The sequence below is a fragment of the Bos indicus genome, chromosome 3 (assembly GCF_029378745.1).
Source record: "Bos indicus isolate NIAB-ARS_2022 breed Sahiwal x Tharparkar chromosome 3, NIAB-ARS_B.indTharparkar_mat_pri_1.0, whole genome shotgun sequence".
Classification (NCBI taxonomy): Eukaryota; Metazoa; Chordata; class Mammalia; order Artiodactyla; family Bovidae; genus Bos; species Bos indicus.
Genome location: NC_091762.1, coordinates 51,937,784 through 51,963,658, shown reverse-complemented (window position 1 = coordinate 51,963,658; position 25,875 = coordinate 51,937,784). Strand labels below are relative to the sequence as shown.

Below are 25,875 nucleotides of genomic sequence, written 5' to 3'. Positions count from 1 at the left end.
ATCAGTAAGTATATCATGGATATACAACTTGAGCCTGCTTCTACATAGATACCAGTGGTACATCAAGAACACAAAACAATTAAAAATGATTTATGCATACTTATAAATATTTACACAAAATAAGTTTACACATATACAGAGACAGAAAGAACATTATAGCAGAAAAATTCTAGAAAATCATGCACTTCTTAATTGGTGAGATACATAAACCAACAAAAATATTCATCAATAACTTAAATCTCTCCTTTATTCATTCTAGGAAAATTCACTAATAACTACAACTAAAACTTTTTGCAGGGGATGATGAAAGAATTTTATGGGCCAAAAAAGTCAGAACAAGGTCCTCACAAATATTTATAGATCACATCCTACAAATGAGATCTTTATCTTTAGCTTTGTGAATATTTAAAAATTACCTGTGTTGTTCCATAATGCATACGCTGTCAGCATGGCTTCTTTAACAGCAACAGTGATTTAGAATCATAGTTTGGGAACTGAAAGAAACCTGGAGATCCTCAGGTCAATCTCCCTCATCTGACAAGTGAGGAAACTGGTTATACAGACACTACATAAGTGACTTTCCTCAGGTCTCCTTTGAATCTTCATTTGGGCCAGAAGATACGATCTGCCAGGCACTACTCACCTTCACCCCAAGACAGCACCTCTTTAGTATTCAGTCAACAGCAATTCTGAATTTTTTTGGTCATAGGATTCATTTATGCTTTACAATTACTGAGGGCTCCAAAGAGATTTTGCTGATATGAACTCTACCTATCAACAGTGACCACAGCAGAAGTGGGGAGGGAGGTGGGAGGGGGGTTTAGGATGAGGAACACATGTACACCCATGGCTGATTCATGTCAATGTATGGCAAAAACCACTACAATATTGTAAAGTAATTAGCCTCCAATTAAAATAAATAAATTTTTTAAAAAATAAAAAATTTAAATATCTATTAATTCATTTAAAACCAATAATAATAAACCCACTGCATGTGAACATAAGTGGTATCATTTATGAAAAATAACTATTTTCCAAAATAAAACATAATTTAGTGAGAATAGTGGCATTGTTTTACATTTTTGCAAATCTCTTTAATGTCTGGCTTAACAGAAGACAGCTGGGTTTTCAGATCTACTTTTGCATTCAATTTATTGTGATACATTGCTCTGGTTGAAGGAGATGAAGAAATCTGGCCTCACACTGATATGTAGTTGGAAAGGAGAAACAAATCTTATTAGTCTCTTCACATACTTGTGGCTACCTCTTCTTGTACTTTATACCTAAAGTACATAAAGTACATAGTAACACATAAACAGTTATTTCTTAGAGATTAATTTCAGAGTGTAATCTGAATCATATAATGAACTTTTCATATCTTGTTACAATAAAGTCCATGTTTTTCCCCAAAATACTGAGTAATTATAAAGGGAAAAACAGTAACTTTACAGTAGAGAATTCTAGTAGACACCACTTTAGTCAAGTGATCAAGACTAACATCACCAGTAATAAGACACACCAATATAATGTAACACTGACTTGAGGCCTTGAGAGGGGACTTTACCTCTGTTGCAAACTTCCCAAGAGCACACAACCTCAATGCAATCATAATCATATTAACCCAAATCAGGGGACATTTTCCAAAACTGACCAGTACTTTTGCAAAACTGTCAAGGTTACTTGAAAGACAGAGAACCATAATAGATTAGAGGAGACTAAGGAGACACGACGATTAAATGAAATGTGAGTTTTTGACTTGGGTCCTGAAACATAAAAAGTACATTAGTGGGAAAACTGGTGAAATTCAAATAAATTCTATACTTCAGTTAACAATATGATATCAAGGTTAACTTCTTCGTTTTGGTAATTGCTCCATGGGTATAGAAGATGTTATAAGATGAAGGTGGGTGAAGGGCTTATGGGAACTCTCAGTAGTATATACACAACTTTTCTGTAAGTTTAAAATTATCTCAAGATATAAAGTTTTTTTTAAAAAATCAATCACTCTATCTTATACTATCAAAATGTGGGATCTTTTACTCACACATGATTTTATAACATCTTGTATTTGTCATTTGGAAAATAATGGTTCACTGAGTTATGCAAAAATGCCAAATGTTGAGGTATGTCTTATATGATATCAAAATATCACATTTGTTAATTTCTCCATTGACCTCATAAGAAAAGCATTTAATTATTGAGAAACTGCCATGGTCACAGTGATAGATCCAAATTACCAAAACTTTAGTTTTTGCTTGAAAAATAAAATTGTATCATTGGTAACAAATACTGTCAGTTGTTCTCCTTGAAACAATATGCTCCCTCTGTTTATTTTTGAATAATGTCTGCCAAATACCTAAGGTTAGATAACCACCATTTGTCTGTCACTCGTTCTTTCAAGCAAAATGGTATTCGATGAAAAACAGACTAGTTCAGCTCACAATTGAAGCAACTGCACAACTGCTTTTCCTCAAGACAACCACTATAGTTTGGGGTGTTGAAGTGCTACTTACTTACTTCCCCTTTCATCATACAGAATATGAAAAAGGTATTTGAAGTGTTTTAATGCTTCATCAAGAATATTCTTAAACAAAGCAGGTGTGTGGTAGTGAAGCACTGCCTCAATTCCTGATAAGGCGCCAGCAGTTTTATCCAATATCGCTTTTATACCGCTCAGTCGGTAAAAGCATCTGCCTGCAATGTGGGAGGCCTGGGTTCAAGTCCTGGGTTGGGAAGATCCCCTGGAGAAGGAAATGGCAACCCACTCCAGTATTCTTGCCTGGAGAATCCCATGGACAGAGGAGCCTGGTAGGCTACAGTTTGTAAGATCCTAAGAGTCAGACACAACTTAGCACTATCTTTCTTTTTCTTTTCTACAACATTAACCCAGGGAAAGAGACATCTTAGAATCATTATAAAAACAGTCCTGACTTCACAGACATCCTGAAAAGATCCCAGATCCATAGTTCACACGTTGAGTACCACTGATTTCAAGAGTTAACTTTCAGCTCCTGAATGAAATATACCACTACTACTTTAGCCAACACGGGGGATCCTGGTGGGCTGCCGTCTGTGGGGTCGCACAGAGTCGGACATGACTGAAGCGACTTAGCAGCAGCAGCAACGTGCTAAAAAGAATTATATGCTAAGATTTACAGAAGTTTTACCAGGAAACAATAGCTTCTTGATGTCAAAGACTCATAACAATCTAGTGACAGATCCAGCATCTGTTTTTAAATCAGTGTCCACACATCACTCAGACACTGTTTAATCTGAAAAGACAGTGACCCTTGCCCAGTCTTCATGGAGTAGCCTTCATTCCACCACTGCCTCTTTCCCCAAAAGCAGAATATGTACATTAAGATTCCAATTTATTATTTTAGCAAACTTGTTTCTCTTTATTGTACTTTATGAACATGAGTTCTAAGTATTAATTTATTCAATAAACATTAAGCACCCACCAGGTGCTAGGAACCAAGGATTTATCACTGAACTGTCCTCATCTTCTCACTCAATGATCACATTCAAGCAGAGTCAGACAAAGACATAGAAACTCCTCCACTTGAGAATTTTCATATAGATGGAAAAGTTGTACCGGAGCAAAGGCAAACTAACCTGAGTACTTTCATGGAGCTTACACTTCCATGGAGGAAGATAAGTAATAAACAAAAATAAATCATAAACATGTTTTAAGATGATACATGCTATGAGGGAAAAAGTGAAGCAAGGTTAGAAGAATGGGAATACCAGGAACTGGGATTATAATTTTAAATAAGGTGCTTAGGGTGGGACTGAGCCCACCCTACATGGATGGAGAAAATTACTGATACGTAGAACATCATTTTCAATAGTTTCATTTAAATAAACATGACCCTCTGATTTGCATGAATTATATCATCTATAATGAGGACACAGTACAATGAGTATAATCAATATCTATTTTGTATACAGGGACACCGAGTATATCGTCGTACAGCCTACAAATAGAAAAGCCTGGGCCTGAATCTGTGTCTGAATCCAAAGTCCAATGTCACAACTAAGATTCTGACTCTGACTTTAATACATCTCTGTCAAGATTAGACATTGTGGTAGAAAATTACTTTTCCTACATAAAAGTATAACAGGAATCCTCAGGCATTGCTCAAGTATTCCTGGTAGTTCAGCTGGTAAACAATCCGCCTGCAATGCAGGAAACCTTGGTTCAATTCCTGGGTCGGAAAGATCCACTGGAGAAGGGATAGGCTACCCACTCTAGTATTCCTGGGTGTCCCTAGTGGCTCAGCTAGTAAAGAATCTGCCTGCAATGCAGGAGACTTGGGTTCGATCCCTGGGTTGGGAAGATCCCCAGGAGAAGGGAAAGGCTACCCACTCCAGTATTCTGGCCTAGAGAATTCCATGGACTGTATAATCTATGGGGTCACAAAGAGTCAGACATGACTGAGTGACTTTCACTTTCACTTCTACAAAATCCTACTTACAAGCAAAGCTTCATTGGTAACTGTGCTTAGTCCCTCAATTGTGTCTGACTCTTTGCAACCCCATGGACTTAGTGCCAGGCTCCTCTGTCCATGGGATTTTCCATGGCTAGAATACTGGAGTGAGTAGCATTTCCTTCTCCAGAGGATCTTCCCAACCCAGGGACTGAACCTGGGTCTCCTCCATTGTAGTTGGATTCTTTACCATCTGAGCCCCCAGAGAAGCCTTCATTGGTGATTATGCTTCAGCAAAAATCTGCTGGAAAACCCAAAGGCTTGGAAATAGGGCACAACTTTCAATCTTTGGGTTCTGAGACTGTCTAAAGGAACAAGTATGCTCACTTTACCATAGTGAAGAGATGCAGTGGCTTTTCCTCTGCTCAGCAACACCAGTTTGAGTCTCAGCTAAAGAACGTATTTCTTATAGTATGCACTGAGCTCTGAATTCCTACAACAAAGAGCAAAGCTAGCAAGCCAATAATTCTTTATCAGATGGCCTTAGTTATTTGTGACTGAGTTCACTCTCCAGATGGCCAGGAGTATTAGTTCTTATCACTGTTAATCAAGAGTAGCTTAAAGAAGACAGAATTATATCTCTAAAACAGAGGTTCTCAAACTTAATCCTAATGAGACAGACATGCTTAATAAATACTGTTCACATTTGAATATACTACACAGTCTTCAAAATAAACTCCTGAAAACTCTGTACTGAAAGGAGTACTGAAAGAAATTAAACAAATTGAGGGGCATACCATGTTCATGGATGGCAAAACAGATATGTCATGCTACAGATTCTGTGTTCTTTTCATTCTATCAATGGCAATCCTAACCCCTCTCTCACACACTCAAATATATTTAAATGCAAATAACCATGGTTAGGGTAAACATGAATTCTGTCTTTGTAAAGTAAAATCACCCTTTAAAGTCATCAATTTAACTCTTAGTTGTAACATTATTCATGATCTCTTACAACTTAACTGGGATATACAGTAAGTCTTGACACTGTAGCATGACATTACTTTCTAAAATAAAAATGTAGTGAGATTGAGAAAAATAGAGCAGCAAAGAAAAATCAGTCATTTATTGGTTCAAAGGCTTTATTCTCAACTTTTTAAAATATCTTTCATGATTCCTCACAGCTCTGAGACCAGAATTCTTATCAACTCCATCAAGTTGCCTGGGGACCATCTATAGAAAGTGTTAAGAGTCAAAGTAGCTACTTCAAGCTTGCTGGCTGTGGAGGAGGCAGGTTGCCCAGAACCTCAGGACAGCCAGCCTCACACAGAGTAAACACAGGCCGCTGTGCACTCAGTAATAAATTCCTCAACCAGCACATACTCTCCTGAGGTTTTCATGTAAGTTTTTTTCCAATAGATTCCAAGTCGAGTAATAAACAAGCATAATAGATTTTCTTGGGCCCTCCTTGAATTCAGGAAGATCTGACAATATCATGAAATAGCTCAGCACAGTTCTCTGAAATTTTTCATTAGAATTCTTTTCTCCTGAATCATATTAATAAAGTACAATTTGGCCTCAGATTCATGCGTAACTACTTACTCACAAGCAGCTCGAGCCCAGAAGGACGGGGAAAAGATGCTAAAGCCTATGAGTAAGAGGCAGGGCCAGCCCCAGGCCCAGGAATTGCAAGGTTTCTAGATAGATGTTTTCCAATGAAGCTATATATTGCTTAGAAAAGTGCTCCTTTACACTTGACTGGCTCTGAGATAAGTCTGAAACACTCTTCTCTGCTTTCATCTTCAACTGCCTACACTGTTCTCAGAGTCAGAACTAGCACTTGATGCAGTAAGCCTCAAATCTCTCTCATCTTTAAGGGGCAGGGACTTCCATTATTTTTCTATAATTCTTCAGGCTGAGCTAATTCTAGATATTCTTATTCTATAACATATGTCAAATTAACTAAATAATGGAAGTCTATCTTCCCCCTTCATACATACAGTATACTCTGAACTTATACTGTGTGCACTTGATTTCAAATTGAGATTTTTGAACACTATTTTCCAAACGCAGTGGCTATTTGCTACTCTGAGCCAGCCCAACAGAGGAAATGAGGAATCTGATTTGTTTTATTTTAAAAGAAAGAAAAAAACTACTTAAGGCCTGATCCTGGTGCCTTTGAACATTTAACACTCAGAACCTGAATTGTTTCATAACAAACTAGAGCTCCCTTTCCTCCCTCCAAGAAGAGGCCCTTGGGAAGTATTTATTTAGTTAATGAGAGTTAAGTAATTGTGTTTTTCTCACAAGACAAAAAACAAACAAAAACTTCTAGAAGATGCTCTTTGAGCTCCCTAGCTCTGTAAGGTCCATATGATCTCCATCAGCCACGAGCCTGGAGCAGTAAACTAGGAATTTAGGGAACAATGTGGCCACAAACACTTCTCCAAAAAGAAAAACAACTCCTCTCTTGGCCCAACTCCAAAAGGCAATTGAGCCGGGTAAGGTCCAGGCTAATCTCTAAACAGCCTCTCTGCCAACTTTCTCCTACAGTCATTAGGTTTTTCAGCACGGGCTTTGCAAATAATCTAAAACAATTAATTATGCTTTTGAATTCACCCTGTACCATTAATGAAACACTGCCAGACAGCCTTTGATAACATATTTCCAGAGCTAATTAAATGTGACAAACCAGAGGACACAGACTCCCCAACACTCGAGAGGGCCAGGCAGAGACCTGGCTGGTGGCAGTGAAGCCACCCATGCAAACGATCCTGGGGTGACAAAGTGGGGGGCTGCTGGAGTCAGGCCCTTAGGGTCTTCACAATATGTCAGACCCTGTCCTCAAATTATATCATTATCAGGTTCTTAAAGTTCAAATTATTTTTCCACCCTAAAGATATTTTTTCCTTGTAATGACTGGAAATTCTTAATTTGATACTTAGAAGGTTTTTATTGCTTCTAGTCTATACCCCCACACTTCTGTTAGTTGCTCAGTTGTGTCTGACTCTTTGTGACCCTATGGACTGTAGCCCTCCAGGTTCCTCTGTCCATGGAATTTTCCAGGCAAGAATACTGGAGTGGGTTGCTGTTTTCTTCTCCAGGGGATCTTTCCAACCCAGGGATCGAACCTGGGTCTCCCACATCTTGGGCAGATCCTTCACTGACTGAGCCACCAGGGAAGACCATACCTCTACCCCCAAAAATATGGGTTTTAATTTTTTTAAAGAGAGGGATGAATAATAGTTTTTAAAAGTATATATTAAAATAAATTTCATCCCCCAATTATTTTCTTTCAATCAAAGAGTTCTGCATAATTCAAGATTTCCCACTCCCATAACCTTAGTCATGTGGGAAATCTTTCTGTTTTTTTCTCTAATGCCCCACAGAATTCCAGGCTGCTCTACATGCATGGCCAGCAAGATAAACACACTTTGGGGAGGCCTAGAAAAAACCCTGCAGGGGGCAAGAAGTAAAACTGTAGTTGCATTCCTCTGGACTTTCCTGTTCCAGTTTCAAAAACAGAAAGACCACCACCTGGGGCTTGGTGAGCACAGGGCCGGATTCAAGCTGCCCAACGGCCCTCCCCCACCCCCCAGTGACAGTGATGAGATCTGAGAAAGCAAATCAGAAAACTTTATAAAAGTGGTATAATAAATAAATAGAAATTATTCTAAAAGACAACTTTTCAAGCACAGAGGTTAAACCTTCTCAGTGTCTTATCTCAATTTTTAATAAATATGATGTTGGGTACTTAATAAATATCAACAACAACTTTGGGGAATTTTTTTTCCCCTTCTAAAAAATGTTAATTTTTTAAAAGTTCTAGCCTGGAATCTGATTACAGGAATAAAATAGGAATCAGTGAGGAAGCCAGAGCTAAAAACTAGAACAGAAGAAAGTATGCTATAATTATCCAGCTCCTTGCTGACATCTAGCATGCAACTTAAATTTATAAAATGTATTAAAATGAATTTATGCACTTATTTACTATTCTATTTCTCTGAAACACTAGTTTTGCTATGAGAGGCAAGTTTGCAAAAGGTGATAAGACCCTCAAAAATTCATATTTCTGAAAAACAGACCACATAGGGAATGAAAAGGATGAGGTTTAGAAGTAAGTTGGGAAGGGAGGGTTGAGGCTTTTCAGACATTGATTTTTCAAGGAAAGTCATTCACAGTGCAAAGAAATTTTCTTTAGACAGTTTGGAAGGTTGTTCTGTTTTTTCATATTCAGTTTTCACTGTTACATAAAAGTAACTATCTTTACTATTAGGTTATGGCTTAGTATTCCACTGATAATGAGATATCAGTCTTTATCCTTTTTCCCCCTCAGTGGGAACAAATTGAAAGAAAACCACAAAGTCATTCTTAATTTCACAAGCATTTCACTTCCAAGGATCTTTCCTTCTACAATCTGATCCTGACTACCATCATCTCTTGCCTCAATTATTACTATGGCCACCGACCAGTATCCCCAAATTCACCCTTGCCCAACAGTCTATTCTCAACACTGCAGCCAGAGTGATCTTGCTAAAATATCCTTCAGATCACATCATTCTGCTGCTTAATGGCTCTTTCTCACTAGAGTAAAAACTCTGCAATGGTTGACAAGGCTATATGCAACCCTACACCTGTCCCCAAGAAGTCTCTGACTTTCCACTCCAGCAGCCATCTGGCCTGTTTACTAAGGCTCAAGCACTTCAGACAAGCTCCCACCTCAGGACCTTTGCACATGCTCTTCCTCCTGCCTAGAATGCTCATTTCCCCAGATATCCACTTAGCTCACCTCCTTCCAATCTCTGCTCAAATGTCATCTTCCCAGTGAGGCCCTCCCTGGATCACCTTATTTTAAACTGTACTTCCCCACTAATAATCCCTAGCCCTGTTGCCTTTTCTCCACTAACCCTGCTAAAATGTGCATAGTTTTTGTTTGTTTCTGGTCTCTGTCTCTCTTCATTAAAATGTAAACTTCAGGTGCACAAGGATTTTTGACTGTTTTACTCACTGCTATATGTCTAACAGCTAGAATGGTATCTAGAATGCTCAGGAGATGCTTGCTGAATAAATCAATCAACATTTTAGGAAACTTAACCATGTAAGAAGGTGGTAAAAACTCACTGTTCACACTACAAAGTCTCCCCTTTCTGTGCCACAGAAGCTAGCAAAGTACCTGCGCCCTAGTATACACTCAAAACTAATTCACCAGACTACAAGCACCCATCTAAACACAGCAGGATTTAAACACTGAAAGAAAAGGTGAAATGATAAATGGGATGAAGGGGCAAGTGGGAGCACTGTGGCATTTTGCTTCACCATGCAACAACACGATGCCAAAGTGGGCCGCACAGATGTGTCCCGCTGGAAACGCTCGTTGCAACGAAGTGCCCAGCAGCTCAGCAGCACCCCTGATGAAAGCAACAGAGAAGGAACTGACTCCAGAAGCAGGTGCTCTGCTCTCTCCTGAGGCCTTTGCTACCTGAGCATCCTTGCGGATGGGGCCAGAGGGCAGGAGGACAGGAGGTGTTACTCCTGGTGGCTAGTCTATCATCTAAGCCAGAAAGAAGTTATTCAGGCATGCGAGGACAAAGGGAAGAAGCAACACAAAGAACTCAGGGCAGTCTTACTGGAAACTTTTCCTTCTGCCATAACTATACCACTTATAACTATATGATTCCTTTCACTGCCAACAGAGAATATCTTTTTTTTTTTAATCAACATTTTCCTTTAAAGGCAGTAAGCTTTTCCACATTCTACTCTAGTTTAAACTAGTTTGGTTTCTTTTTTTTCCTTAAGATTTCTAAGAGTTGGCAGGACAGGGCTGGAGAAGAGCTAGGCCTCCGTCCCCAGAGCACCTGCTGCCTGGTCTTTGGAAGGAATGTTCTGAGAGCAAGCACATTGGTAAGCCCTCTAGAATGCCACCTGATTTACAGTGTCCTCTCAGAAAACAAAAATAAGACCACATTAGACTTCAGGGTAAATCTTTTTTTAGGCCACTCTGGCAGAGAACGTTTCAAAGAAAATGAAAGTCAGCAGTTCACATGGATGCAGTACAAGGTGGGCCAATCTCCTGAGACAGGCAAGCACCTCCATGCCCTGATGCCCACACATGCAGAGCCGGTCCTGGGGAAAGGCTTCACAGTGACACTGCTCAGAATACTCCGTGTTCTAAAACACTTCCAAAACCAGCACTTGGAGCTCTAGCAATGATTCAAGGTGGCCCCAGAATAGGAGGATTTAGTTATCAAAGCAAACAAGCTGAGAATACCTAATTTCCCATATCCACAATGTGTGAAAACATAAGCCTTGTGCAATTAAACAGCTATGTAGTCACACATAGATAGCTCTGTCCTGATGGGAAAGTGGATCAGCATTTACAGAAATGCACCATGACTGGTATCCTAAAATAACCCAGATCAAGAATCCAGAAAACTGGGTGGCAATTATACAGTCTAAGATAAGGAGGCAAAGGAGAGAAATCTGGGTTCTGTGAACTTGTGACATCAAAGTGAAAATGTTAGTCGCTCAGTCATGTCCAACTCTTTGCAACCCCATGGACTATAGCCCACCAGGCTCCTCTGTCCATGGGATTCTTCCAGCAAGAATACTGGAGTGGGTAGCCATGACCTTCTCCAGGGGATCTTCCTGAACCAAGAATCAAATCCAGGTCTCTTACACTGCAGGTAGATTCGTACCCTCTTGGTAAGTATCTTTCTTAATCTATATGTACATCTGGTTACCCAACCATCTATTCTCCTTGCACATATGGTAAGTATCTTGGTAAGTATCTTTCTTAATCTATATGTACATCTGGTTACCCAACTATCTATTCTCCTTGCACAAAGGCTTTTTATTTGCTATCATATCATATCCCACCCCTATTGGTAGATTATGCAAGGCAAGGTAATCTTTGAGAAATAAACTCATCTTTCTTGACTAGCTAACTGCCCCAACTCTGTGTGTGTGTGTGTATGTGTGTGTGTTGTTTCTGTGCAAAAACCTAAAGAAAGGGAAACAGGGACCTCATTACACTGGGGTGTGCGTGATCTCTCCAGAGGGATCACTATCTAAAATGCAGGCCATTCTGTTCACTCTGTGTCTTTTAACAATAGTTCTTTGCTTCTTAAAATAAATAGAAAACTGGCACCCTGGTGATAGTTGGCATCACAACTGACAGTATCTTTTCCCTATGTGTCCACAAGTAGAATTAAACACAAAAGTGGTTATAACAACCACCTGAAAACTATAAAATCACTGACCAAATCAACTAGCTGTGTCCAAAGACTTGGGGGTTAGCAAGAGATCTTTTTGCATTTGTTTTGAACCTTCAAGTCTATTCCTCCTACGTTTACTTTCCCTGGTGGCAGCCCCCATTGGCACCCTCCCTACCCTCCTGCCATTATGAGTTACAGCTGCTGAGCCCTCATTTGGCAGAGAAGGGAAAACTGTGGCAGAACCACCTCTGCGGTCCTCAGGCCATTGATCTCAAGCCCAAGAGAAAGAGTGCCAGTTCCCTTTGGGCAGCACAATGGAAAGAACATGAACTCTGGGTCTGCTGCCATGCTGCCACACTAAATTGTCATATGACTACTATTACACAAAGGACCATTTCAACTTTTTAAAAATTAACTCTCATTATACATGACATTTTTCTTCCTTAAACCTCAGTTTTATCATTTGTAAAATTAGTATCATAATAATAGTGGTAGGAGTGGTGGCAGTAGTAGTAATTATAAAAACAGTGATAATGACGAACACCTACTTCACTGGGTTTCTGTAAAGATTAAATGAACTTACTGGTGTAGAGTACCCAGCAGAATGCCTGGCAGCATGGTTTCAAGAGGTGTTGAGGGGCGTGCTGCAGGAAAATCACCCTGACTCATCGGTGCAGTCTGTCTGCAGAAGTGTGCTGGGTTCAGGTTCAATCAGGAGGCAGACCAGCTTTCTAAACTAATTACTTGCTCTCAAGCCCCTTATTCTCATTCCATAAATGAAAAAAACAACCCTGCCCACCCAGGGACTGCTATGAGAATCAAATGAAACACCAGGCAGGAAAGCATTTGAAAACAATAAAAATAAAGTGGTATTATTATGTTTAGCCTCCACCCAAGGCTGTCTGCTTGTCCATTCCAAACCAAGTATTAACCAGCTAGTATTAATACCTCTGCTTGCTGTCCTATGAACCCCAAAAATTCAAAGCTTTCTTAGCAGGAAAATAGCTCCAACTAAAAACATCTCTATTCTCCTGTGGACTATACCTGGAATTCCAGGTACATCCAATAAAGATGAAAAGAAATGCGTTTGCTCAATAGAAATATGTGTTTGGGTCACGGGCAAGCCTCCAAAAGGATACATCTAGGCACCAAATGGCAACTGCGAAATGAGGAACATAGCCAACCCCTCCACACTCTGCTGGCACAGAGGCCAGCAGCATCTCTGCAGAGCTCCCCTCAACAGCACCCCTCTGTCCTGACACAAGGGCCCAGTAAAACACAGACAAGTCCATCTCTTCCTCCCAAACTGATTTCCCTGAGTTCTCCCTGCGTTACCGAGGCTCCTGGGAACACAGCCCTACCTAACGCTGGCCAGCCACGGAGGCAGCAGTTAATATTTTTTAAAGATGTGTAGTGGAACAGTTTTTAAAGTGAAAACTTAGTGAAGCTTAAGCCCACAGGAGCAAGTATTTACATTTTTTAACTTTCCGTTTTCTTCAGATACATTCTAGGATTGAAGATAAGATAAAATTGATGATAAAAGCCTAAGGTAATTTCTAATCAGGTGGCATTAGGGTCCCTACACAGCTCTTGTTCAGGACCATGGGCCTCCCTCTGCACAGTGCTGTACAATAACAAAGGAAAACGGGAGGGAAGGAAAAGTGCGAGTTTTGTCAAAGCAACCGCTAACACCGGGATGTGGCTTGCTTCCTTCACCCTCAGCCACAAGCAGAGAAGGAAGGCTTTCAATGAAGGCCCACACGCAGGCATCTACTATTCCAACTCAGGCTCATTTTATGTGCTGTGCTGTGCTTGTCTCCTCCCTGGCTACATATCTAAAGGAAGCCTTCACCACTTCTGCTGGCAAGAACTCTATAATAGAGCTTCACAGCCGTGTCTGCGGAATAAGAATACAAACAAAGAAGGCTCGTTAATTGAGGGTCCTTTCACTCTGATGAATTACATACGTCTCCCCTAAGAACAAAGGGGTTTAACCTGGTTCCAGGATGCCTCATTGGTGGCTACTCATCTGGTGTTGAATCAATCAAGTGAAGAGGTTCATTCATTCCACACTGAGGGTCTCCTACATAGAGTTCTAGTGGACTGGTGGATGGGCTGGATTTTACAGCCAAACCGCCTCACTCTGCCACTTACTAGTTACTGAGTCTCAGTTTTCTTGTGAGGAAAAATGCAGATGACGATAATAATACTAATGCCACCTCACAGTGTTCTTTCATAAAGACAAAATTAACTGGCAGAGAGCAAGCCTGAGCTAAATGTCAGCCTACGTGCCAGGCACCGTGGCCTTTGTGGCCAAGGAGGCCACATTCTTAGCCTTACTTTCTGAGGCTGCAGTTTGAATTCTAAGATTTAACAATGCATGCTTTTGACTACAGGGGGATGGAAGAAGAGAGAATCCAAACCTCAGAATGAAATCCACAGCTTTGTTCTGACATTTAAGGTCCTCTATAATCCACCCCCATCCTTCCTTCTAAACAGATATCCTCTACATACCCAAGCAGCTGTCTGGGTCATCTGTTCCTTAAAACAACATCAAGAGCCTTCCTGACAGTCTAATGGTTAAGACTCCACACGTTTATTGCAAAGGGAGCAGGTTTGATCCCTGATCAGAGAACTAAGATCCCATATGCTGCATAGAACAGTCAAAAAAGGCAAAAACAGACAAACAGAAAAAAACAATATCAGACACCTAAGTGCCACTGTTCTCCCCCTCTGCTCACCCTCAATGCCTTCCTCTTGCTTAAGTCATCCTGGTCTTCAAAACATAGCTTAAGACATAGACTTCTACAGAGCCTTCCCCAGCTCCTCTAACCCACCCTTCTGACCTCTCTGGGGTCATCTAGCTTTTACTCACCATGCACTGATTATTTTGTTACATGGTTATATTCTATATGCCTAACTAAAGTTCAAGCAACTCGAAGGATGAATCTTACATCTCTGTGTATATCCCTAAGTGCTCTGTCTCTGCAAACCTTTCAATATCACAGTAACCCAAGTCTATGCCATGACTAGTAATGCTGAAGAAGCTGAATGGTTCTATGAAGACCTACAAGACCGTCTAAAACTAACACCCAAAAAAGATATCCTTTTCATTATAGGGGACTGGAATGCAAAAGTAGAAAGTCAAGAAATATCTGGAGTAACAGGCAAATTCGGCCTTGGAGTACAGAATGAAGCAGGGCAAAGGCTAATAAGAGTTTTGCCAAGAGAACACACTGGTCATAGCTAACACCCTCTTCCAACAACACAAGAGAAGATGCTACAGACGGACATCACCAGATGGTCAACACTGAAATCAGAGTGATTATATTCTTTGCAGCCACAGATGGAGAAGCTCTATACAGTCAGCAAAAACAAGACTGGGAGCTGACTGTGACTCAGATCATGAACACCTTATTGCCAAATTTAGGTTTAAACTGAAGAAAGTAGGGAAAACCACTAGACCATTTAGCTATGACCTAAACCAAATCCCTTATGATTATACAGTGGAAGTGACAAATAGATTCAAAGAATTAGATCTGATAGAGTGCCTGAAGAGCTATGGACGGAGGTTCGTGACACTGTACGGGAGGAAGTGATCAAGACCATCCCCAAGAAAAAGAAATGCAAAAAGGCAAAATGGTTGTCTAAGGAGGCCTTACAAATAGCTGTGAAAAGAAGAGAAGCCAAAGGCAAAGGAGAAAAGGAAAGATATACCCATCTGAATGCAGAGTTCCAAGGAATAGCAAGGAGAGATAAGAAAGCCTTCCTCAGTGATCAGTGCAAAGAAATAGAGGAAAACAATAGAATGGGAAAGACTAGAGATCTCTTCAAGAAAATGAGAGATACCAAGGGAATATTTCATGCAAAGATGGGCACAATAAAGAACAGAAATGGTATGGGCCTAACAGAAGCAGAAGATATTTCTCTTTTTTTTTCCTACTACTTTTTAATGAGATTTTAATTAAGATCACTTTTAATGTACCAGCTAAAAGGCAAATAATTTTTCAATCATGAGACAAAGTGAAACTGCTGGTAGAGAGAATGGGCAGTTCAAATTCACACACCAGCATTCAAAAAAGCTTTCCCTCGAGATATTTGCAACAAGGGGGTCATTCTTTCTGCTTTCCAATCTGATAAACCAAGTTTTACAAAGTGACTTCCACTCAGTCTGCCTACATGTGACTCCTGGTCTGAGTCAATTGAAGCCTTAATGGTGGTCCAGCTTCTTCAGTATACCACAGAGGTGAATACCAGAGTTGTTACTAAGTGAGCTCATAAAATAAGAATATCCTTATTCATTGTTAATCTACAATTGTAGCACACTCAATGCATGCTTATTATTATCACTCTCATGCCGTCTCCGGGGTCGCACAGAGTCGGACACGACTGAAGTGACTTAGCAGCAGCAGCATGTCATCTGTACGTGCAATTCAACAGTCAAAACCAAGAAGCTAATCATTTTTTAAGTCAATGTGTGTCTTCTTAAGGCCAGCCAGTTTTCAGAACTGGCCCAACAAATTAGCTCTAATATAGCTCATTACAAAGGAGACTCAAAGCAAATTATAACAAAATAGAGCAAATTAAGTTTCTAAATTTGTTAAGTAACCCTGACTGCCTACACTAAGATGTTGATGTGAGGGATCTGATACTCTTATTTAAGGAACAGTGTTCCAACCAAACCATTTGCTTCTTCTCATCTACAATCTCACATTCTGATGGCTTCTAGAAAGCACAGTATATTTCTGTACTTTTTAATTTTTATATTTTGTTTTGTTTCTGACCACACCACATAACTTATGGGATCCCAGGTCTCCAATCCAGGCCCTCAGCAATCACTGGACTGCTAGGGAATCCCCTCGGTAGTTTTTAAAAAGTTACATCCTAAAAATACCTGAAATAGGCAAAATTAAACATTTCCTAAGTAGTCTGTGCTAGCAGTGTCACCTCTATATAAAAGATCTATTTACTTTACAATAAAGAACCAAAGGGTTTTCTTGAAATTCTTACTTAGGACAAGAAAGTAAATGTAATCTCTGCATGTAACAAACTTAAGTGGGTTTAAACAACATGTGTCTTCTCTAGCCACCTCCACACTGAAGGTTAGTTAGGTATGTGCGTCACCAACGCTCGAATATCTAGCACTAGTGTAGTAAGACATCATATAGACAAACACACGATGTATCTGTACAGGAGTCAAGTATTTTATTCCTTGAAGAATGTAAATACTCAAGCTCTGCATAAATATCACATATTCTAAATTTTTCTAGACTGAGGAAAAATATACCCAAAAGAACATAATGAACATGCAATTTGTATTATGCAACTTACCTGCGGCTGCTAAGCAGGAACTCATTAAGGCAAACATGACAATCACACAATGAGAAGTCATTTTTATTTCTCCAAAAGTGTGTCCCATTCAGTCACCTCAGCCTGTAGTTCTTCAGATTATAGACAATCTTTGCAAATCAGAAGTGGCTTTAAAATCCTTCTTTCCAATTTTCAAATTGCCTGTAAAAATACACATTTGAAGAAGAAAACTTAATGCAGGAATTTCTGTTCATGAGTACATATTGAAGTAAAATGAAGAATTCCTAAAAAGTATAAGAAATTTACCTTAAAAGATGACTAGACAGCCCTCAAGCAAACTGGTGGGGAGGGGGAGCAGTAATTACCAAATAAAGATTTTTACAGCAAATACTTTTGCAAATACATGTTTGCTTTGATGTTTTAAATCTTTGGTTTTATAGTAAAGTTTCAAGAGTATAGAATAAAATCAAGGTACACCTAAACATAACATCATCAGTTATGTTGGAACACTAATCAATGACACTTAATAAGTGAACTTCAGCAAAAAAAAAAAAGACCAACTCTGGTTAGAACTCAATCTAAGATGCAAACCATTATATATAGCATAGATAAACAACAACATCCTACATAAAGCATATATAAAAATATATAATTTATATTTTTTAATTTTTATTTTATAAATTTTTTTTATATTTTTTATCAACATCCTATGATAAAGCATACTGGAAAAGAATGTGAAAAAGAATATATATGTGTATAACCAAATCACTTTGCTATATAGCAGAATTTAACAAAAAATTGTAAATCAATTATATTTCAATAAAATTTTTAAAAAGAACTCAATGTAATGTTATAGTGACAGACCTATCATAAGGATCAAATTAAAACATTAATTTAGAATCAACCTGAAAACATAAGGAACCATTAAAAAGCAAAATTCTTATTTCAACTGTTCGCCAACATTTTAGCATGTGAAAACTTGTCTCTCAACTCCATCTGAGACTATCTGGTTACTTGACTAGAGGATCCAAGAGACTTTTTTAAAACTTTTCCTATCTAGAGCCTTGAAATGACAAGTTTTATGAAGGTGGGATTAACTGGAATATCCTCTGATGACCCTAAAAATTACCTCATTTAGATACTGCAACATACTGATAAATTTTCCAACCTTATCTCCCTGAGTCTGGAACAACCCATAGAAGCTGCAATTCAACAAACATTTATTGAGCACCTACTATGTTCCAGGTGTGGCGTAAGGACATGATTCCTGGTGTCAGGAATAAAAACTATCTGACAACTGGATAAAACTATGAAAGACCCTGCCTGATCTAAGCTTTGGACACGGCAGTATCCCAAGTTTCTAGGATCCACCTCAAACAGCTAGAGACTGCAGCCCTGTTACCCAGAGCCAGAAAAATGCATCCCCAGAAAGAGCATGCTACCTTCAGACACAAAGCTAGTTTGGGCACTTGCAGACACAGTACAAATATATTAAAAAAATGGCAAAACAAGTTCGAATTAAATGGTTTTAATTCACTGCATCAAGTGTGAAGAGAAAGATATTTTAAATGCATCTTAGCCTTGGAGAAGGAAAAAAATAGGGTGATTGGGGTACAGTGGTAGGAGAGGGCGGAAACCTTTTCAGTGAACTCCCTTTGGGGTTTTACAAGTATTACCTACCCAGCAATAACAATAATGTTCGAATTTCAAAGATAATTTTTATATATGCTTTAAAACTGAACTATTACATATGCAGGAGGCACTGTGGTCCAATCTTCGTAGGAAAATGGTTTTAAAAACCTAGTATGAGTAAAATACAGATTAGAGTAGCAGTAAAAGGTCTGCATAGGTGTGAATCCACTCTGCCACCTCCCAAATGAGTGATGTCGACCTGGACACTCTGCATGGATGAAAATTCCTACAAACTATTGTGAGGATTAAATGAGTTAACATAGATACATTGTTTAGAACAGTGCCTAGCTCATAATAAGCAATGAATAAATGTTAGCTATTATTATCATTACTGGTCCATTCCCTTTGAGGTATATTTGAACCAAAAAAGCAGAAAAATTAGGGTATAGCTATTTGCATAATTTTTAGCTACTGAAAAATCAGTTTAACTTTTTGTTTACTGCAAAATAAACATTACAATGGACACCAAAAGGAATAAGCTAAAGAGCAGATCACTAAGAAAACAAAGTTATCAAGCAAAATGAGGCACAGTTCATTGGTGGCACAATGGTCTTATTTCAAAAACTGACTAAATTATAGACATAACTCTGGACACCATAAAATTGTTTCCAATCATTGCTTAAAGTGATTGCTACCATAACTCCACATCACCTCAGGTGTAATGGAAGTCTCCTTGGTTACCTTAAAAATCTTTGACAAAAAAAAAAAAAAAAAAAAATCAATGACAGCAAAGAGAATTTGTCCCTATTTTTTGCCCTTCAAAATATTAGATTTCCTGAATGGATGGATAAGGAAAACTCTAGAAGAACATGTTATTTCAACAAATACTAAAAGGGCAACTTTTATAAAGCAAAACCCTATAAGGAGATCTCAGAAGATGACTTCCCAGAGGATTTTTATGGTGCACACAAACTACATAACCAGCACGAGGCTTGTAGGAATATTTAATAAACTTGTGTCACCCCCTGCCTTCAGCTGCAGAGGGTCTGTGGGGCTGTGCACATTAATCCAGGGCTTAAACCAAGTCTGAATGAACCTGGGAAAGAAAGGCAAACAGTTCTATTAAAAATATAGACTGCAAATTGCTGACAAGAATATTGGGTAATTATTAAAATACAGCAATTACAGATATAATAGAGCCAAGCTAAACAGTTTGATGCCCAAAGGCAAACCACAGCAAGTTTGCACCGGATCTTAAAACATCTCCGAGGAAGTCCAAGACAAGTTGAAACTTACACACTGCTGCTTCGAACAAAGAAGGAGCTTTTCTTCTTTTAGCTTAAAAGTACCTCCACAATGTAACTTGTTCAAAAGAGAAAATAAACTGCAGAGAGTTTTTGTCTAATCTCCCCAATGTGGTGACAGGATCCTAAGGCAAAGGAGAATAAAAAGGGAAGTGTGTCATTCCATTCATTGTAACTCCAGTTTTGGCCAAGACTTGCACATATCAGTGGCTGAACACACAACCTGGGGATCAGTTTCCTAACAGAAGAACACAGGATGATCAAAAGCTTCGAAAAAGTCACAGATCTGAAACAAAACTAGGGAATTACCAATTCTTTTCCTTTTCTGAGGTTATATACTCACACTCAATCTGAGGTCTCACACTCAATCTGCACAGATCAGAGACTCAACCACCCTGGTTTTCTGACCTCTCTGTATCTCTTTGGACTTTAAGAACATATAGCTTTCTTTAGAAATATAAATAGGGTGCTCAAAATCTTAAAAGAACAATTTGAAAGATACTGTGAAACAGTCATTTTGCCCACATTTCAAAGTAATGTATTCCATTCAAAGGGTACCAAAACTTATAGTATCCACAAATGAACAAAAAATAATTCTGAGTGAGACCTTAATGGAGTTTTTTTTAAATGAATGTGATACTAATTCTAATTTCCCGTGAGTCTATTTCTAAGGTCATTAAACTTATTGCATTGCCCCACATTCTCTAGTGATACAAGGAGTTCACAGGGAAAGACCAGGATAAGCTGAAAACCCCTACCCAAATGAGTCCTGAAATACATCATGGTTTTTTGAACCAATATTCAAAAGGAATTGGTTGGGAACGATTAGTATTCCCTGGGTTGATGAGGAATTTTTTTAAGTGCAAACCTTGCTCTATCTTAGAGGGAAAACGTGGTGAAACAATGCCTGGCAATAAGCTAACAGCCAGCAAAAAAGATTACTAACTTCCCCTTAGATAGCTAACAGAGTGGCTAAGAACATGAGATTATTCAAAATTGGAACCTACAATTAGCTTCCACCCAATCAATTTCTCAATTAAAAGAATTAGCCTGCTAAAGATAACATGAACAGCTTTTAAACTTAGACGAGCTCAACAGAATTCATGGATGAAGAGAAGCCCAATCTCCAAGACCAGCACTTGACCAAAATATTAACAATAAGGCAGAGTCAAGACTAGAAACAGGGTCTTCCCATGACAGCACTCTAACTGACCTGAAGTTCCAGGTCAGTTGCCACAAACTAGGAACCGTTTTCTCTCCCTCAGTGCTCAATCTCTGGAAACAGAATGTTTTCTCCAAGAGAGAGAAGCTTGCCATAGCTGCCATCAGACATCAGTACTTCCATGTTGACATGTGCACCTTGCACAAATCATTACTGATCACAAACTAAGACTTGACTTCAGGACTATGGGTGGTGGTCATAATAAGTAAACAGTCCTTGGTGATGCTGTATGACTCAAGTTCTTTGAAGATAAAGCACAAATCTTTGCATTGTCATATCTTAACACTGTGACTGTTCAGCCCCCAATATGGAAAATATTCAACAAATGTGAAGATCTTAAAGATGTGTATATTGAGTGGAATAAAAAATGACCCACTCCCTAAACCCAAATAGAAAATAACACCGGATTTTCTGGTCCTTCAGCATGAAAATGTTTTCTAGCAGATCATTAAAATGTTTCTAGTTTGCCATTTAAGTGAATTTTTTGGAGAAAGGTATACTGTTAAGTCTGCAAATGGTTAAACAAAAGCTGGTAGAAGAACTGCTCTGATGGATATTCAACATGTTATTCAGGGGATTTAGAAAAAAGGCAGGATGGATGACATCAATATATAGCTTGGCAGCCTGAAAAAAGGGGTGTACAGGATACAGAACAGATACTACTGTTTGATGATATTTGGATGCCCTTTAAGACCTGTACAGCATCGGACCTTGCTTCTATCACCAGTCACATCCACAGCTGGGTATTCTTTTTGCTTTGGCTCCATCCCTTCATTCTTTCTGGAGTTATTTCTCCACTGATCTCCAGTAGCATATTGGGCACCTACTGACCTGGGGAGTTTCTCTTTCAGTATCCTATCATTTTGCCTTTTCATACTGTTCATGGGGTTCTCAAGGCAAGAATACTGAAGTGGTTTGCCATTCCCTTCTCCAGTGGACCACATTCTGTCAAATCTCTCCACCATGACCCGCCCATCTTGGGTTGCCCCACAGGCATGGCTTAGTTTCATTGAGTTAGACAAGGCTGTGGTCCTAGTGTGATTAGATTGACTAGTTTTCTGTGAGTATGGTTTCAGTGTGTCTGCCCTCTGGGGAGGCCTTACTAATAGTTGTGAAAAGAAGAGAAACGAAAACCAAAGGAGAAAAGGAAAGATAGAAGCATCTGAATGCAGAGTTCCAAAGAATAGCAAAAAGAAGATGAGAAAGCCTTCCTCAGCAATCAATGAAAAGAAATAGAGGAAAACAACAGAATGGGAAAGACTAGAGATCTCTTCAAGAAAATTAGAGATACCAAGGGAACATTTCATGCAAAGATGGGCTCAATAAAGGACCAAAATGGTATGGACCTAACAGAAGCAGAAGATATTAAGAAGAGGTGGCAAGAATACACAGAAGAACTGTACAAAAAAGATCTTAACAACCCAGATGATGGTGTGATCACTCACCTAGAGCCAGATATCCTGGAATGTGAAGTCAAGTGGGCCTTAGAAAGCATCACTATGAACAAAGCTAGTGGAGGTGACGGAGTTCCAATTGAGCTCTTTCATATCCTGAAAGATGATGCTGTGAAAGTGCCGCACTCAATATGCCAGCAAATGTGGAAGACTCAGCAGTGGCCACAGGACTGGAAAAAGTCAGCTTTCATTCCAATCCCAAAGAAAGGCAATGCCAAAGAATGCTCAAACTACCGCACTATTGCACTCATCTCACATGCTAGTAAAGTAATGCTCAAAATTCTCCAAGCCAGGCTTTAGCAATACGTGAACTGTGAACTTCCTGATGTTCAAGCTGGTTTTAGAAAAAGCAGAGGAACCAGAGATCAAATTGCAAACATCCGCTGGATCATGGAAAAAGCAAGAGAGTTCCAGAAAAACATCTATTTCTGCTTTATAGACTATGCCAAAGCCTTTGACTGTGTGGATCACAATAAACGGTGGAAAATTCTGAAAGAGATGGACATACCAGACCACCTGACCTGCCTCTTGAGAAATCTGTATGCAGGTCAGGAAGCAACAGTTAGAACTGGACATGGAACAATAGACTGGTTCCAAATAGGAAAATGAGTACGTCAAGGCTGTATATTGTCACCCTGCTTATTTAACTTCTATGCAGAGTACATTATGAGAAATGCTGGACTGGAAGAAACACAAGCTGGAATCAAGATTGCCGGGAGAAATAACAATAACCTCAGATATGCAGATGACACCAGCCTTATGGCAGAAAGTGAAGAGGAACTCAAAAGCCTCTTGATGAAAGTGAAAGTGGAGAGTGAAAAAGTTGGCTTAAAGCTCAACATTCAGAAAACGAAGATCATGGCATCCGGTCCCATCACTTCATGGGAAATAGATGGGGAAACAGTGGAAACAGTGTCAGACTTTATTTTTCTGGGCTCCAAAATCACTGCAGATAGTGACTGCAGCCATGAAATTAAAAGACACTTACTCCTTGGAAGGAAAGTTATGACCAACCGAGATAGCATATTCAAAAGCAGAGACACTACTTTGCCAACAAAGGTTCGTCTAGTCAAGGCTATGGTTTTTCCTGTGGTCATGTATGGATGTGAGAGTTGGACTGTGAAGAAGGCTGAGTGCCGAAGAATTGATGCTTTTGAACTGTGGTGTTGGAGAAGACTCTTGAGAGTCCCTTGGACTGCAAGGAGATCCAGCCAGTCCATTCTGAAGGAGATCAGCCCTGGGATTTCTTTGGAAGGAAGGATGCTAAAGCTGAAACTCCAGTACTTTGGCCACCTCATGCGAAGAGTTGACTCATTGGAAAAGACTCTGATGCTGGGAGGGATTGGGGGCAGGAGGAGAAGGGGATGACAGAGGATGAGATGGCTGAATGGCATCACTGACTCGATGGACGTGAGTCTCAGTGAACTCCGGGAGTTGGTGAGGGACAGGGAGGCCTGGCGTGCTGTGATTCATGGGGTCGCAAAGAGTTGGACACGACTGATCGACTGAACTGAACTAAGACCTTTACACAGAGACAGCAAAACCACCTTACTGAGTCACAGCAGCAACTCTCCCATATCTCTATAACACAGAGAAACTGGCTAATCCCAAATCCCCATTTTTAGACAGACTTGGTACAAAGAGGGCAAAAGTCCTGGATGTGGATAAGAAATCTTTGGAATTGCATCAAAGTATAATCAATATTCAATAAATATTTACTATGAGGAGCTGGGCACTGTTAAAGATATCAAAGATATTGCAGGGAAAAAAGGAGCCAAAAATCCTGCCTTCATGGTGCTTATATTCTAGTAAAAGTAACACCATCTACTACATTAGGCAAGAATTCAATTTCCTGAGCCTCATTTCTCCCTTCAATAAATCTTTATTGCTTATTGCATGCCAGGCAATGGGAATATAATGGCCACAAAAAGAGACATATTTTTTGCCCTCGTAGGCTTAAAGTGTGGTGGGATAACCAGCAAATAATCACCAAAAAATGTAATTATAGGCTATGATAAGAGCTCTTTAAAAAAGTATCACCACTTGAAGGATAAGTAAAGATTTAAAAGCTCTGGTGAAGGATAACATTACAGATAAAGGAACCATTACAAGTCACTGATGCTGAAGGGAGCATGGCTGCAGAGTCAACAGGAAGGAAAAGGAACAGGTTCAAGAAAGAGTTTAAGCAGGAAAGTGCCATGATCCCAGTAGGTTTTTAAAGTTTCCATGGTACGGGCAATGTGGAAAACACTATGGGGGTTGTTTAGTTGCTCAGTTGTGTCCAACTCTTTGCAAGCCCATGAATTATAGCCTGCCAGGCTCCTCTGGCCATGGAATTTTCCAGGCAAGAATACTGGAGTGGGCCGCCATTTCCTCTCCAGGGGATCTTCCTGACCCAGGGATTCAACCTGCATCTCCTGCATTGCAGGTGGTCTCCTCCATCTCCTGCATTGCTAGTAGATTCTTTACCACTGAGCCACCAGGGAAGCCCATGTGGAAAACAGCTGGAGGCTTCTCAAAAAACTAAAAATAGAACTACCATATGATCCAGCAATTCCACTTCTGGGTATATATCTGCTGCTGCTGCTGCCAAGTCGCTTCAGTCATATCCGACTCTGTGCGACCCCATAGACGGCAGCCCACCAGGCTCCCCCGTCCCTGGGATTCTCCAGGCAAGAACACTGGAGTGGGTTGCCATTTCCTTCTCCAATGCATGAAAGTGAAAAGTGAAAGTGAAGTCGCTCAGTCGTGTCCAACTCTTAGTGACCCCATGGACTACAGCCTACCAGACTCCTCCATCCATGGGATTCTCCAGGCAAGAGGACTGGAGTGGGGTGCCATTGCCTTCTCCGGGGTATATATCTAAAGGAAGTTAAATCACTGCAAAAGAGATATTTGCAACCCCACGTTCACTGCAGCATTATTTACAGTAGCCAAGACATGGAAACAAACTACATGTCCACTGATGGATGACTGGATAAAGAAAATGTGGTGTGTCTGTAATGGAATATTACTCAGCCACAAAAGAAGGAAATCCTGCCATTTGCAATAAAACTGATAGATCTCGTAGTCAAGATGCTAAGTGAAGTAAGTCAGAGAAAGACAAATACTATATGAGCTCACTTATCTGTGAAATCTAAAAAACTGAACTCTTGGGAACAGAGACCAGATTGGTATTGCCAAAAGCGGGAGTGAACGGTAGAGGAAATGGGTGAATGTAGACAAAAGGTACAAACTTCCAGTTATCTAAATAAGTCCTGGGGATAGCATGTACAACATGACGACTGTAGTTAACAATACTGTATTGTA

At 39.7% G+C, this 25,875-nt stretch overlaps 1 protein-coding gene across 3 annotated transcripts in view; it reads right to left on the bottom strand.

Moving 5' to 3' along the window:
* TGFBR3 (transforming growth factor beta receptor 3) overlaps window positions 1–25,875 on the bottom strand; it is a 209,549-nt gene that overhangs the window by 160,598 nt on the left and 23,076 nt on the right. For 2 of the 3 annotated variants that reach the window (XM_019957069.2, XM_019957071.2), the window contains exon 2: window positions 16,976–17,155. In XM_019957069.2, the coding sequence (XP_019812628.2) occupies window positions 16,976–17,063 (88 nt within the window). In that variant the 5' untranslated portion in view covers window positions 17,064–17,155. Of the gene's footprint in view, window positions 1–16,975; window positions 17,156–19,882; window positions 20,016–25,875 lie in introns of all 3 variants that reach the window. The other variant, XM_019957070.2, reaches the window with a different exon arrangement.